Consider the following 16,848-nt stretch of genomic DNA (forward strand, 5'->3'; position numbering starts at 1 on the left):
CCTGGGATCATGACCTGAGCCGAAGGCAGTCACTTAACCAACTGAGCCACCCAGGCGCCCCAGGACACTTGGATTATTTCCACCTTTTGGTTATTGTGAACAGTGCTGCTGTGAACATTCATGTAGAAGTACTGAAGTACCTGCTTTCAGTTTTGTTGAATATTTAGCTGGGAGTGGAATTCCGGGGTCATTTAGTAATTCTATAGCTAACTTTTTAAAGGAACTGCCAAATTGTTTTCCACAGCAACTGAACCACTTTCCATTCCAGCTATGTTCAAGAATTCCAATTTCTGCGATGTTGTCCTTAATATTAGTAAATACTGGGCATTTTAGGAAATGCTAAGAGAGAAAATGTTTCTAGTGCCCAAGGACATGTTTTCATAATAAATCCAAAGTTCCTGCATTATACAGCACTTGCAATAACTATACATGAACACAAGTCTTTTCAACCCCCTTCATCTCATACGTTGCTTATTTTTTAATATTCCATGTAAATCTTTTATCACTTTTGCATATCTAAGAAATAAGGCTCTAGAATACTGGAGGTTTCAAGTAGTAATAGTTCATCACACTTGGCAGAAACACTACGAAAGACAGCAAAAATAAGGAGAGCAAACTTACAGTCTAATTCTTTAGAATTCTTATTGAGTTAAATTATATATTACAAGATATTCTGATTTATAAGGAAATAGAACATTCCTATTTACATGAGATTTTATTACATAATGTTCTATGTCTATGCTGAGAATTTATTAAACCCTAAAAATTATGTTCCTTCATGTAATTCCAAAAAATAATAAAGTCAAATACATAAAGTCCATGTCATATAGTATAGTCCACAATATAACCCCTACAAACCTTTGTCACTAGTCAACTTATTATTTTTTTATATATTCAAACGGCATCATATTTGCAGTGAAAATGTCTAATATTTTTGGTAGAATATTCTCTGGAATCCTTTCTAAAACAATTATGTTAAGCCCTTACAAAATAATTTCATTCTATACATGGTTTCCAAGTTTAGCTAATTGCCCAGATCTAAAATGCCATCAAATGTAGAAAAGCTGTAACAACTAAATGAGGACATTCCATTGACTATAACATGCATCACAATTGAAGATATGGTCAGATGTGAAGAAATAAATCCAGAAATACAAAAATAAAACATAATGAATCACTGATGCTTTTGCCACATTCACTGCTCTGTGTAGAGCAATTTCTATTTTTTTTAAGAGCTTATGATGTTTAATGACATCAAATCCTCCATAGAAAGCATTTTTAGTGACTATAATCACTATATTTCTATAATATATGATATGATTCCTTAAGGATTTTATAACTTTACTGAACCTAGAAATTGTTCCCTTGTCTGAGAATAGGATCTCTCTGCTACGTGAATTAGAGAGCAATTAAAAGCTCCGAATTGTACCTTGTTTGAGGAAAGCATCAGCATCCTAGAAACTCTGACTGGAAAGCAAGGGCTTTGGGTGAGTGCACTAACCTCTGCCTCTGGACTTCTTCCCAGCCTGCTCCTACCTACAGGTGCTGGACGTGAGCCGCGTCCTCCCTCCACATCCCTGTTGCAGACTAGCTGCCCCCACAGCCCACATCCTTTTACCCTGGCCATTTCTCTTGCCTAATGGGGTTTTATGCAATTCGGAGTTTTTTTCATAAACTGACATTTTTATTTGTATGGCCTTTAGTCAATGGGAGATTTTTGTAATAAGAAACCAAGGACCTCCCTTCAGTCCTGAACAGGTTTTCCCTCTGATTCCAACTCAGAGTATTATATATCTTTCTAGTTTCCAACTCACTAAATGTGTGAATATACTTCACCCCCTTTACTATTCTACATTCTTAAAGTCCTATTTTTGTTTTACATTTCAGAAAACATGAAACAATCTGTTCAATAAAATATGAAATTACTTTAAAAGGCTCTGAATTGTAAATAAAGCATTGTAGATAATCACTGCAATTAATGATATTTCTTTCTTGATATGCGATGAGTTTTGTGGCCAAAGGATTTATCTATTATATGATTTTGCAGATAATTAGTGGCTTTGACATGTAGATGAAGGCTTTACTACGTTTACTACACTAAATAGGGGTTTCCTCCTACTTGAGTTTGCTGATGTAAGGAAGATATGCATTAATTGGGAAGACTGTACCACATTCATAGCATCTGCAGGATCTCTCTCCTGTACAAGATGGTCAAAGAGTTTTGACTTTCTGGAGAATGCTATCATTATCACAAAATTCATGAAATTTTTATGTACAATGAGATGTGATTTTTCTTGGCTTTTCTGCACTTACTGCAACGGCAGCGTCCCTCCCCTTAATGAATACCCTAATGTATAACAAATGTGATTTGAAAAGAATGATTTCCCACTTTCACTGCATTCACAGGTGTTGCCTCCTAAACGCATAGCCTGTGACTTTCAAATGAAATTTTTGACAATCACTGCATTTACAATGTTGCTCTTTTGGCGAGATCCCTGTGGTATACTGGGAGGAGTCTTCAGAGGAAAGGCTTACAACTTTCATTGCATCTATAAGGTTTATTTCCTATAGAAGTTCCAGAAAGGTCTACTATAATCACAGCATTCATGGCATTTCTATTTTACATGAGTTCTCTGAACAGATAGGACTATTCAAAAACTATTTCTCACATTTCTACAGTCATTGCATAGAGAATTTTCCTCTATGATGAGTTTGCTGATGATTAGTAAGAGCTGACTTCCGAAAGAAGGCTTTTTGACATTCATTGCATCCATAGGGCCTCTCTCCTGTGTGAGTTCTCCGGTGACCAATGAGAGTTGACAAAGTAGCAAATGCTTTCTTACAATCACAGCATTCATATGGTTTCTCTCCTGTATGAATTCTCTGATGTACAGTGAGATAGGATTTAGCCGTAAAGGCTTTATTACATACACCACATTTGAAAGGCTTCTCACCTGTATGGGTTCTCTGATGTATAATGAGAGTTGATTTACAGGACAAAACCTTTCCACATTCACTGCATCCATGAGATTTCACTCTCGCATGACAATTTTGCAAATGGTTAGTGAGACCTGACTTCTGGATGAAAGCCTGTTGACATTCATAGCATCCATATGGTCTCTCTCCTGTGTGAATTTGCTGATGAATCATAAGATGTGCCTTAGTGGAGAAGGCTTTCTCACAATCTGAACATTCATATGGTTTCTCTCCTGTATGAATTCTCTGATGGACAATAAGATGTGCCTTTGATGTGAAAGCTTTATCACATACACTGCATTTGAAGGGCTTCTCACCTGTATGGGTTCTCTGATGTATAATGAGAGTTGACTGAGAGGACAAAACCTTCCCACATTCACTGCATCCATGAGATTTCCCAACTGCATGCTGAGTTTTCTTATGATTAGTAAGATCTGACTTCTGGATGAAGGCTTGCTGACATTGACTACATCCATATGGTCTCTCTCCTGTGTGAATTAGCTCATGAATCATGAGTTGAGCCTTTTTTGAGAAAGCTTTCTCACAATCCGAGCATTCATATGGTTTCTCTCCTGTGTGAGTTCTCTGATGCACAGTGAGATGTGTCCGAACCATGAAGGCTTTATCACATACTTTGCATCTGAAAGGTCTCTCTCCTGAATGAGTTCTCTGATGTAAAGTGAGTTTTGACTTCCAAGGAAAAGCCTTCCTGCATTTACTGCATGTATAGGATTTCCCTTCTCTATGACGAGTTTTCTGATGATAGATGAGTGCTGACTTTGTAATGAATTCTTTTTGACATTGACTACATCCATATGGTCTCTCTCCTGTGTGAATTCGCTGATGGATTATGAGCTGAGCCTTTTTTGAGAAGGCTTTCTCACAATCCGAGCATTCATATGGTTTCTCTCCTGTGTGAGTTCTCTGATGTACCGTCAGATGTGTCTGAACCATGAAGGCTTTATCACATACTCTGCATCTGAAAGGTCTCTCTCCTGAATGAGTTCTCTGATGTAAAGTGAGTTTTGACTTCCAAGGAAAAGCTTTCCCACATTTACTGCATGTATAGGATTTCCCTTCCCTATGATGAGTTTTCTGATGACAGATGAGTGCTGACTTTGTAATGAAGCCTTTTTGACATTGACTGCACCCAAATGGTCTGTCCCCTGTGTGAGTCTGTTGATGAGTAATTAGCTTTAACTTACTGGGAAAGGCTTTCCTACAATCACAGCATTCATGGGATTTCTTTCCTGCATGAGTTCTCTGAAGCACGGTCATGAGTGGTTCATAAGCATTCACTGCACATTTATTGCATCCATATGGTTTCTTACCTAAAGGATTTGGGTCATAATTAGTGAGCTCTGACTTTTGAGTGAAAGCCAGTGTACCCACAATAAAATGAGCAAGATAATAAGGAAAGGTCCAGAAACATATTTTTTTCCATTTACTATAAAAAATATTAATGAGACAATCAGTAAAATTTGAGTAAGCTCTGTAGATTGGGTAATAGTTCTGTATCGATATCAATATTCTGATTTTGATTTTTTTTTTATTTTGGTCACTTGAAAAAATTAACTTGTTTCTAGGAAATACACACTTAAGTATTTAGGGATAAAGAGTTCAGAAAAACAGGATGTGTGTATGTGTGTGAATGGAATAATAGGTGGATAGACTGTGATAACGCAAATGTGGTAAAATATTACCACTTAGGGAAATCCACAGAAAGAATATGTAAGGGGTGCCTGGGTGGCTCAGTCGGTTAAGTATCTGTCTTTGGCTCAGGTGATGATCTCAGGATCCTGGGATTGAGCCCTGAGTCAGGTGCTGTGCTCCGCGGGGAGTCTGTTTCTCCCTCTGCCCCTCACCCCCCTCATTCTCCCTCTCTCTCAAATAAATGAATAAAACCTTTAAAAAAAAAAAGAATACGTAAGAAATTTGTGTTTAATTTTGGGATTTCTCACTAAGTCTAAACTATTCAGAAATAACATTTTCAAAGGGAGAAGAATATAAAGAACCTTTATGTAAAGATATGTAGGAGTATAACTTATAACAGCCTGAATGCGGAAGGGATAATTTGTTTCATATTCACACAATGGCATCCTGCACAGTACTCTGGTACTATTGATCTAGTTCTGGTTACACAGCATACTGACTGTAAAAATTAACTGAGCTGTACCCTTATATCTATATATTTTTGTGTGTGTATGTTATACTTCAAAAAATTTTTACATAAAAAGGTAAGCAAAAATTTAGGCAGGAGTCAGGAAATGCTCACATGTAGGAGGAACTTGGATATTATACTAATAGTAACAGGATGCCATTCAAGGTAATAGTGGGAGAGAGATGACATGTCCTGATTTTCACTTTAAGAAGTTAATCCTATGTGTATATATATCAGTTATCACACTAACAAGGTCTTAAGTATTGTGACATAAATATTATTTTTAGGATTGTGGACTGTGCTTGGGAAAATTGGTAAAGACCTGCTATGGCAAACAGCATTTTTTTGGATTATACTTTAGATCTTCCCTCTTTTCGGGGCGCCTGGGTGGCTCAGTTGGTTAAGCGACTGCCTTCGGCTCAGGTCATGATCCTGGAGTTCCGGGATCGAGTCCCGCATCGGGCTCCCTGCTTGGCAGGGAGTCTGCTTCTCCCTCTGACCCTCCTCCCTCTCATGCTCTCTGTCTCTCATTCTCTCTCTCTCAAATAAAAAAAAAAAAATCTAGATCTTCCCTCTTTTCTCCAACTCAGAAGACTGTTTTTCCATATGATGGTTTAATTATCTTCCATACCCAGATAATTGTCAGAACCTGATATCTTTATAAATCTGCATGTTTCTAAAGTTTGTTTTAGTCTTCATGAATTTTGGGGGTGAGAGGATGGAAAAACTGACTTCTATTACTTTTTAAAAATAAATAATAAAAAAAAAACAAGAAATCTGGCTATTATGTGGAGAATAGAGAGAAGCAAGAGTAAAGAAGTGAGAGCATTCTCAAGAAAACTATGATAACTTTGGCAAGAGACAAATGGATGTGGGGCTTGGGTGAAACAATAGTTATAGAAAGGAGTGGATGACCCCCAGATATAATATGGAGAAAGTACAGACTACACTCGCTAATGGACTGGATTTGTGGTGTAAGTGAGAAGAGGAACCAAGAGTGACATGACGTTTGAAGTAGTTATTAGATCTCCAAGTGCAGAAATGAAATATCTAGGCGAATGTGTGTGGATAAAAGAAGGTCTGGGCTGGAGACAGAAATTTGGGGCTCATCAGCGTATAAATAGTATTCTTAAGGCCATGAAAATGAATGAAACCACACTGATAGAAATAGGCAAGGATGAAGCTTCATGCTCTGTGACTCTGGAGACTTTTGAAGATGCCCAGAGAATGGAGAAAGTCCATCCATCAGGTGCAAACAATGACCAAAAAAAAGATGCCAACATGTCTTGAACAAGTATCTGGGAGAGGCAGGTTAGAAAGAAGCATCCTTGGCTTCTCACTCAAAGATAAGCATAGTTAAGCTCTCTTACTGATTCTTCTCTAATTCTTCATGTAACAGACAACAAGCTGTAATATATTTAGACACCACACTATGGTCAACATTCCCACCTTTTAGCTTGTTTTGATACATTTTCAGATGGCCCACAGAAGTCCAAAAACCTGATCCCAGGATAAAAGGCTTCTGTGTTAACTAGAAGAATTGTTACATCACTTGATCAGGTACAAGGGGTGAAAACAAGAGCTGCAGAGAAAATAGGAAGGGGCACTGCCAGTGAGGAAGTAGAAGAGGAGGAGGAGGTCTGGAAGCTGCACAGGAAACATTATACTGAACATGAATCAATCCAAAGAGAGAAAAAGAGGTGCACATCTCCCTTGAAACACCAGGCAAATGAGAGCCTCATTAATGATTTCTCTAATTACCTTAATTTACATTAATGATTCTGTAATTACCAATTATCTGTAACGACCTTTAAAGTTTTAGCCTTGTTAAAACACATTTGGAAGGGGTCATCCCCTCATGGCCAACTATGTTACTTTCAAAGTCTCACATCTTGTTCTCAGTTGCTCACTTACCTGAAAAGCACTGACATTGCATTTCATCTTCTATGCTCCATGACTCTTCTCCATGCTCGAAATTAAGGATTATATCTGGCTTGGTAGCTGGATAGCCTGTTCATGGGAAATGACAAAGACTTGGACACTTATAATTGGACTTGGTGGGGGATATCTAGGAAAAGCACGAAAGTCTCAGGAATTGACATAGTTTCACCTTGACAGATCAAATATCTATCGAAGGTGAGAGCACATAAGTTCTATATGGAAACAGAAGACAGACTAAGAATCTATTGCCTATAAACTAAAGTCCAGTATCTTAAAGCTCTTTGGAAGCTAGGGCAACTGAAAAAGGAAAGGCTATTGTCTGTGACACTTTGAATGACACACAGCAATCATCTTTAACTATTGTCACAGGTTGCTGTAATTCTCCAACATCATACTCAGATATAGATTGTTCTGAGCAGAACCTAGTAGCTGCCACTCTTCCCAGGTAAAGTCCACAGATACATTCTCAAATGACATTAATCCCTATAATAACACACTGTTCTTCAATTTGTAGTGATTATTACTGATGTGAAAAAGACCTCTAGGTATATGTTCTGGTTGTTTTTACCATAACTTACAAAGGCTATGTCTTTGTGTAATAGTTTTCATTATTCATTATGGAAAGAAGTAAAATGCCATTAAATCTATCTTCCCATATTATAATATATAGATGTGTCAAATCAACATGTTGTACATCTTAAATTTATATGTTATAGGTCAAATATATTTCAATTAAAAACTCTATTGCAGGGGCGCCTGGGTGGCTCAGTCGTTAAGCGTCTGCCTTCAGCTCAGGTTATGATCCCAGGATCCTGGGATCGAGTCCCACATTGGGCTCCCTGCTCGGTGGGAAGCCTGCTTCTCCCTCCCCCACTCCCCCTGCTTATGTTCCCTCTCTCGCTGTGTCTCTCTCTGTCAAATAAATAAATAAAATCTTTAAAAAAAATAATAAAATAAAAATTTAAAAAACTCTTGCAATTGTACATTTAATTATCAACTAATCCGACAAATTAGAAGTTTTTGAAAGGTATATCCATTAAATCCTACAGGTAAAATATCCCTGAAATAGAAATCTCTGAAAAATATTTTTATTTTTTTAATTTTTATTTATTTTTAAAAACATTTTTAACATCTACTTAAAGATAGAGAACTAAGTGCTAACATAAAAACACAGCAAATATTGGCCCTCAAGGAGCTTTTATATATTTTTTCCCAACGAAATACTACCTTTTATTTATTTTTATTGACGTATAATTGACATAAAACATTAGTTTCAGGTTGTGCAAAATAATGATTTGCAATATATTTGTGAGATGACTGCCACAGTAAGTCTAGTTAGCATTTACCACCATATATAGTTACAGGGAAACATGTATCAACAGAAAGAACATAGAATCAGACTTGAAATGACTGCACATGAGTAATTATAACCCAGGATATTAATATGTTTTTAATATATTGAGAAATATAACATCCAAAATATGGGGAAAGAATGAAATATTAAAATGACCATTCAGGGGCACCTGGCTGGCTCAGTCGATAGGGCATGTGACTCTTGATTTTGGGGTTGTGAGCACAAGCCCCACACTGTGTGTAGAAATTACTTAAAAATAAAATCTTTTAAAAAATGACCATTCAGATGTATCTCTGATGTTCAGATGTGTATGAACCAGCAGAAAATTGAGCAGTTGAACCTTGAACAATGTGGAGGTTAGGGGCACCAACCCCCATGCTGTTGAAAATCCACGTATAACCTTTGACTCCCCCAATACTTAACTACTAATAGCCTACTGTTGACCAGAAGCCTTGTTGATAACATAAAGTTAACTGACACAAATTTTGTTTTCTATACTGTAGTCTTACAATAAAGTAAGCTAGAGAAAAGAAATGTTATTAAGAAGAGATGGGGCGCCTGGGTGTCTCAGTTGGCTAAGCATCTGCCTGCGGCTCAGGTCATGATTTCAGGGACCTGAGATGGAGCCCAGCATGAGGCTCCCTGAGCAGCAGGGAGTCTACTTCTCCCTCTCCCTTTGCCCCTCCCCTCTGCTTGTGCTCTCTCTCTCTCAAATAAATAAAATCTTTTAAAATAAATAAATAAATGAAAATAAAAAATAAAAATTAGTGTGAAATAAGGTATTTTTCGTCATTAGAAGTCCAATGCGCTACACATTACACAGAGCCACTTGAAATAAACACATTTTTTTGAAATGAACACAATCTTATTTTTTACTTTTTTTTTTTTAAGTTTATTTATTTATTATTAATCTCTACACCCAAAATGGGGCTCAAACTCACCACCCTGAGACCACAAGTCACATGCTCTTCTGACTGAGCCAGCCAGGCACCCCAAGGACATTTTTAAATAAACAAAATGTGAGAGAATTCACTGCTGAAAGATCTGCACAGAGAAATCTTTTTTTTTTTTTAAAGATTTTATTTATTTATTTGAGAGAGAGAGAGAGCACAAGAGGGGGGAGCGGGAGAGGGAGAAGCAGACTCCCTGCTGAGCAGGGAGCCCAATGCGGGACTCGATCCAGGGACTCTAGGATCATGACCTGAGCCGAAGGCAGTCGCTCAACCAACTGAGCCACCCAGGCGCCCTGCACAGAGAAATCTTAAAGGATATTTTCAGGCTGAAAGAAAATTATGTTAGTTGAAAATTCAGATCAACAGAAAGGTAGTGAATACCAGAAATGGTAAATAATGGGATATTTGTAAGGTTCTTACTCTTCTCATTTTCTTTAAAGGGTAAATTGTTTAGGAGAGGTCATGGGCCAAATCCAGCTCCCTGCCTACTTTTCTTTCTTTCCTTTTTTTTTTTTTAAATTTTATTTATTTATTTGTCAGAAAGAGAGCACAAGCAGGAGGAACAGCAGCAGAGGGAGAAGCAGGCTCCCTGCTGAGCAAGGAGCCCGATGCAGGACTCGATCCCAGCACCCTGGGATCATGACTTGAGCAGAAGGCAGACGCTCAACCAACTGAGCCACCCAGGCATCCCTCCCTACCTACTTTTTTTTTTTTTTAAGATTTTACTTATTTATTTGAGAGAGAGATAGAGAACGAGTGAGAGAACACAAGCAGGGGGAGCAGCAGAGGGAGACGGAGAAGCAGACTCCCTGCTAAGTAGGGAGCCCGATGCATGACTCGATCCCAGGACACTGGGATCATGACCTGAGCCAAAGGCAGATGCTTAACCGACTGAGCCACCCAGGCGCCCCCTGCCTACTTTTCTTTTTTTTTTTTTTTTAAGAATTTATTTGACAGAGAGAGACACAGCGAGAGAGGGAACACAAGCGGGGGTGTGGGAGAGGGAGAAGCAGGCTTCCCACTGAGCAGAGAGCCTGATGCGGGGCTTGACCCCAGGACCCTGGGATCATGACCTGAGCCGAAGGCAGACGCTTAACAACTGAGCCACCCGGGCGCCCCCCCGCCTACTTTTCTAAGTTAAGTTTTATTTGACCATAACCACATCCATTTGTTTACCTATCTATGAATGCTTTCACTATAGAACAGATGATTGAACAGATTTGATAAAGACTGTATGGCCAGCCAAGCTGAAAATATTTACTATCTGGCCCTCTGTTGCCTAAGAATGAAATTAGTAACAACGTAAGGTGGGTTTGTAACAATAAAAAACTAAAAGGTGGGGCAATGGTAGCTCAAAAGACAGAATGGACTTAAAAGGAATTATACTGCCATTAGGTTATTAAATTTTTGGAAGTGTGAAATAGAATGTGTGAATTACAAGTGTGAAGTAGGCAAGGTAAGGTGTGTGAAATGAACAGTGTAAAATGTCATGATATCAATCCTAGGTCAACCGCGATGAATGAAAGATGTCACACTGTGAGCTCTATAGTAACCACTAAAATAACAATAAAATCAATAATAATAAAACAAGAAATACTACTTAACCCAGCACAGTCTGCCCTTGAGGCACCAAAATTCACCATTCCATGTGCAAAATGCACTTTTCCCTTAGGACTGAGAATGAGACAAACTGTCCACCCATCATACTAGAGAACCTCACAGTGCAGTAAGACAAGAAGAATAATAGGCTTAAAGATCAGAAAAGAATACTGTTGCTATTTGCAGACAACAGGACTGCGTATAAAGAAAACCCAAGAAAGCCTACAGAAAACTACTAAAACTTATGAGTGAATCTACCAAATTCACAAGACAAAAGATCAAAATATTAAAAAATCAGCTGTATTTCTGTACTAGCAAACAATTGAAAAATAAAATTAAGACAAAAAAATCCTTATACCCAAGAGTAAATCAAAGATGTACAAGACTGCTATGATGAAAAGCACAAAACATTACTGAAACAAAGAATGCCCAAACAAAAGAAAAGCTGTACCATGTTCATGGATGGCGAGGCTCCCCACTAATCTTTTTTTACTAAGGTAGATTTAATATAATCTCTACCAAAATTACCAAAGTCATTTTTAAAACAAGTAAACAAGCTAATCTTCACATTTATATGGATAAGCAAAGGATGTAGAAAAGCCAAAACAACAGTGAAATAGAAGAACAAAGTTGGAGAAGTTAATTATCTGATTTCAAGACATAAGCTCCAGGAAATAATTATTTCCTCTAAGGAGCTGGTCTGATTTCTCCTTAGGAATAATACATATCATATAACTTTCAGTGTTTCTCATCTATTATTTCTTTAGGTAGAATTCTAAAGATGTTCCTTCAAGATTCCTGCTCCTTAGTTGTCCAATCAAATGAATTTAGGTACTGTGTTTGGAGATGTAATTAAGGCTACTACTCAGTTGACTGTACACAGGGAGATGAACCTGGATAATCAGGGTACAATGTCATCACATAAGCAGCTAGAAGCAGAAGAGGAAGATGTTTCAGGAAGGAAGCTGGAGAAACTGGAAGCCTAAGAGGAACTCAACTGATTGCTGGAAAAGGACCATATGTAAAGCACCAGAAAGAATATAAGCAGCCTCTAGGAACAAAGATCAACCTGCAGCTGATAGCCAGTGAGGAAACAGGGGGCTCAGTCATATGGTCACAAGGGAATGGATTCTACCAAAACCTGAATAATCTTGGAAGCAGTTTCTTCCCAGAGCCTTCTAATAAAACTCTGTGGGCCCACTTTTATTTCAGTCTTAATGAAATCCAGGGCAGAGAAATTAGCCAAGCCAATCCTGGCTTCTGACTTAAAGAACGTGAGATAATAAATTTGCATTGTTTTAAGTTGCTAAAAGTTTGTGAGAATTTGTTTTTGACACCAAGAGGAAACTAACACATTATCGATACTAGAAACATTAGAAAGTATTTGTAATTCAATTTAAATACATCATACATTCTTACATACCTGTTTACCTGTATTCCTTTAAGCAAACTCAGTGGTCTACATTTCATTATTCTACCTTTGTCCTAATGTTGATTTTATGGCTTATTTTTCCTTCAATTCTGAATTTAGGAATGTTTGTATGTTTCCATTTGTTAATTATTTTTATAAGCCTCTGCAAATCCATGACAATGAAGGGCAAAACACAGAAAAAAACCCACCAGGGTCTTGGTCATTTTCTTCTGTTCTTAGGAAATTGCCAGCATTTTTAGTCTACTGTCTTTTCTGGTCCTGAACATCTGACAATAGAGCTCTGATTAAGAATAAAGGAGGGGCGCCTGGGTGGCTCAGTCGGTTGAGCGACTGCCTTCAGCTCAGGTCATGATCCCGGAGTCCTGAGATCGAGTCCCGCATCGGGCTCCCGGCTCGGCGGGGAGCCTGCTTCTCCCTCTGACCCTCCCTCCTCTCATGCTGTTTCTCTCTCGCTCGTTCTCTAATAAATAAATAAATAAAATCTTTAAAAAAAAAAGAATAAAGGAGACATTTCAATGACAGGCTAGCTTTTAGAGATTTGACAATTACTCAACACCCTTCTTTTCATGAAGGATGAATTTTTTTTTTTTTTTTTTTTTTAGAGAGAGCATGTGAGTGCAGGGGGTGGGGGGCAATGGGAGAGACAGAGGGAGAGAATCCCAAGCAGACTCAACGCTCAGTGTGGAGCCCGATACAGGACTCAGTCCCATGACCCTGAGATCATGATCTGAGCCAAAATCAAGAGTTGGATTCTCAACTGACTGAGCCACCCAGGTGCCCCACGAAGGATGAATTCTTAAAATCACAAAGCTGGGGTTAGAAAATGGAGTCCTCAGAGAGCAGATTAATCAGTCCACACACCAACTAGGAATTTCTAGTCTTCTACCTTCACCCCTAATACACAGATACAAATACAGAGAAAGCCAAACCTGGAGTAACTGCTCCCCTATACAGAACCAGCACTAGGCAACTTGTTGTGGGGTAGCTGATTCTAGACTTCTTCTCTGAGGTCTGGCAGGTTCTAAAATCTAGAGACCCAAATTCTAGACTGGAAAGCAAGATGAAGTAGGTGGAATCTGTAAATCTGTAGAGATTGTGTTGTAGGTTCTAAAGTATGTAAATCGAATTTCTTTCTGCTGAAATCATCTTCCCATTCATAACAATATTATTTCAAAGTTGCCTGCTTAGTCTTCAAGGCACTGCATGGCAGACATTGTTCTAGAAGTTCTCTGTTCGTGATGACAAAAAGAGGAGGCCAGGACAAGACACCCCATAGAACACACGAACACCCAAAGTTTTTCCTGGAGACCGGGAGGGGAAGGGATGGGATAAGGGGCAAAGTAAGGTTCAGTAGGACCCACAATCAAATTCCCCTCCCAAGGACCCTGTGTCCATCTAGCCTCCTAGAGCAGGAGGAATGAGGACAAATGCCTCCCACACAACAAAGGAGCTCTGTAGAGCCATCTCCTGCCCCAGCCATACAGCAGGACAGACCTGCCAAGATCTGACTCTGTCCAGGCTGAGTCACAGGATGAGGTTGGAATTGACCCGTGGAAAGCCAGTTCCCTCACATGCTGTATATAGAAGTCCCAGACATCTCTGATAGGGTCTGACAGGCACCCTCTTCAATAGCCACTTGAATCCAGGCAGAATTCTCATGTGAAGAAAAACTGACAAAGGCATGTTCCAGAACCCCTGTGGCAGCCAAATGGCCAAGAAGCACTAGCCACTAACTAGGAAGACAATGTATCCCGAACTGCACCTCCCAGAAATCTGTGGCTCAGCACAGATACCTCAGTTCCCAGAAAAACCAAAGAGGGATTAGACAGAGACCAAACTACACTCCCCAACTTCAGCTGGGCTTGGGTCTCCTCCTCATGGGACCTGGTCCTCACTGATGGAATTTACCTCCTTCTGACCTCTTCCTGGGAGGCTGAACAACCTGGGGGTGGGGGCTCTAGTGACTAGACTGGCCTCATCTACCCCTTTGCTCACGTGGAGAGAAACCCCACAGTAATTTTTATAATCCATTTGATACAACCTTAAGTACACAGAATATTTATAATAGCTGTTTTTAACATCATTTTCGGTTAATTCTGTCACCCATGTCAATTTTGGGTCTCTATTGACTTTTCTTCATGTTTATAGATCCTAATTTCCTGTTTTGCTTTTGCATACCTGGGTAGGTTTTGACTAGATGCCAGACATTGTGATTTTGACACTGTTGGTTTTCTTGGTTGATGGATGGCTTTCTATTCTTTAAATACTACTGGGCTTAAAGTTAAACTTCTTGGGAAGCAGTTAAACTACTTGGGAACAGTTTGGTTTTATAATAGCTTTGAGGCACCAAATTTCACCATTCCATGTGCAAAATGCACTTTTCCCTTAGGACTGAGAATGAGACAAACTGTCCACCCATCATACCAGAGAACCTCACAGTGCAATAAGACAAGAAAAATAATAGGCTTAAAGATCAGAAAAGAATACTGTTCCTATTTGCAGACAACAGGATTGTGTATAAAGAAAACCCAAGAAAGCCTACAGAAAACTACTAAAACTTATGAGTTAATCTACCAAATTCACATTTATGCTTTGTCAGGAAGGTTCAGAGTAGCTGTTACTCTAGAGTCAATTTGAGCGACAACCCCTCCCCCCCCACTGAAGCACTATTTTTCTGAAGATCCACTTTGATTTTCCAAATGTTGGGAGGGGTTTCCATTCCAACTGGTGGAAACAAATTATTCCCAACCTGTGCAAATTCCAAGGATGGTTCTGCCTGTTCCTTTCCAGTGGTTCTTTCTCCAGCCCAGGGAGCTTCTTCACATATATGTGCTGATCACTTCAAATCATGTGGAGGAATGTGCTCATTCTGGGTGCAGCTCTCTCCTCTCCTGTAACCTGCCCCATAAATTTGAGCCACCTTGAATTCTCCAAACCCTAAACTCTGCCTCAGTTTGGAGAGACTGCCAGGATTTGATTGGATTCCCTCTCCCTATGCTACAGAATGGAAACTCTCTCCAGGCTGTAAGCTGGAGGTAGTCATAAGGCTCCCTTCATTTGTTTCCTTTCTCTCGAGTTAGCTGTGCTCATCTCCCTATTACCCAATGTCTGAAAACAGGCCATTCATATATTTTGTCTGGGTTTTTTTGGTTATTTAATGAGAGTATATACATTAAACATTTACTGTTAAAGAAAAAAGGTTGTTGGAATTGGCTGTGAAGAATTCTGTTACTTAGGTGCATTATGGAATATGCATTCTATACTCAATAGGATATGTTCATTTATACAATTTCAGAATAGATACAAATACATTTGGCAGCATTTGCAGCACATAAAGCTCATGTTCCTTTAGGGCATTTATGAGTTCTTTGCCAGTGTTCACATTTGATTTACATATTTCAAAAGTATTCCATGCTGGTCACATCTAATGACACAGGTGTAAGATTCCCTGATTGTAGAAAAAAAAGTTACTGTATTTGGACCATAATTATCAAAGATAATTACTACTCTGTGAACACGCTTCTCTACATTTATTTAAAGGCTAGGTAGGAATTTACTGTAGTATGAATTCTCCGAAATCTAGTGTTTTTGTGGTAGACAGAATTGCCTCCCAGGGCACCTGGGTGGCTCAGTCGTTAAGCGTCTGCCTTCGGCTCAGGTTATGATCCCAGAGTCCTGGGATCGAGTCCCACATCAGGCTCCCTGCTCAGTGGGAAGCCTGCTTCTCCCTCTCCCACTCCCCCTGCTTGTGTTCCTGCTCTCGCTGTCTCTGTCAAATAAATAAATAAAATCTTAAAAAAAAAAAAAATCTTTAAAAAAAAAAAAAAAAGAATTGCCTCCCAAAGATGTTCATGTCCTAATCCCCAGAACCTGTAAATATATTACGTTACATGGCAAAAGGCATTTAAAGTAAAAGATGCAATTGGGTATTTTAGGCCCATATGAATTGTTTCTAGAGTTTCACAGCCTCACAGAGGAGAACTGTGCCTCAGGACAAATCATACCCAGAGCCTCACCCAATACTTGATTTAGAGCTTTTGAGCCAAGAAGATTTAGATGGAATTTTAGACTTTGAGTTGGTTCTGTAATAGGTTGAGACATTTGGTGGTGCTAAGAGAGAGCGAATGTATTTTTCATGTAGTATGGACAAATAATTGGATGCCAGAGGGTGTTCTGAAGGAGGCAGAATAATGGCCCCCCAAAGATGTCCACATTCTAATCTCCAGGACCTGTGAATATTTCACAGTATAAGGCAAGGGGGAATCAAGGTAGTAGGTGGAGTTAAGGTTGCTAATTAGCTGATTTTAAGATAGGGGGGTCATCCTGGATTATCTGGGTGGGCCCAATATAGTCACGGTCCTTAAGTGTAGGAGAAGGAGGCAGGAGTTCAGTGTCAGAGTGATGGAAGAGTTGACCGGCCATTGCTGGCTTT

General features: G+C 39.1%; 1 protein-coding gene and 1 long non-coding RNA gene across 2 annotated transcripts in view; one reads left to right on the top strand and one right to left on the bottom strand.

Annotated features, from left to right (window-relative positions):
* The window catches only part of LOC102734433 (uncharacterized), an 8,717-nt gene extending 3,210 nt beyond the window's left edge, over nt 1–5,507 (bottom strand). Inside the window, exon 1 of the mRNA XM_081807667.1 lies at nt 15–5,507. Coding sequence (XP_081663793.1) covers nt 2,680–4,254 — 1,575 coding nt within the window. The 5' untranslated portion in view covers nt 4,255–5,507 and the 3' untranslated portion in view covers nt 15–2,679. The remainder of the gene's footprint in view (nt 1–14) is intronic.
* The window catches only part of LOC145717689 (uncharacterized), a 147,444-nt gene that overhangs the window by 2,194 nt on the left and 128,402 nt on the right, over nt 1–16,848 (top strand). The window lies entirely within an intron of this gene.

The sequence above is a fragment of the Leptonychotes weddellii genome, chromosome 16, assembly GCF_054177405.1.
Source record: "Leptonychotes weddellii isolate Sample4059 chromosome 16, ASM5417740v2, whole genome shotgun sequence".
NCBI lineage: Eukaryota > Metazoa > Chordata > Mammalia > Carnivora > Phocidae > Leptonychotes > Leptonychotes weddellii.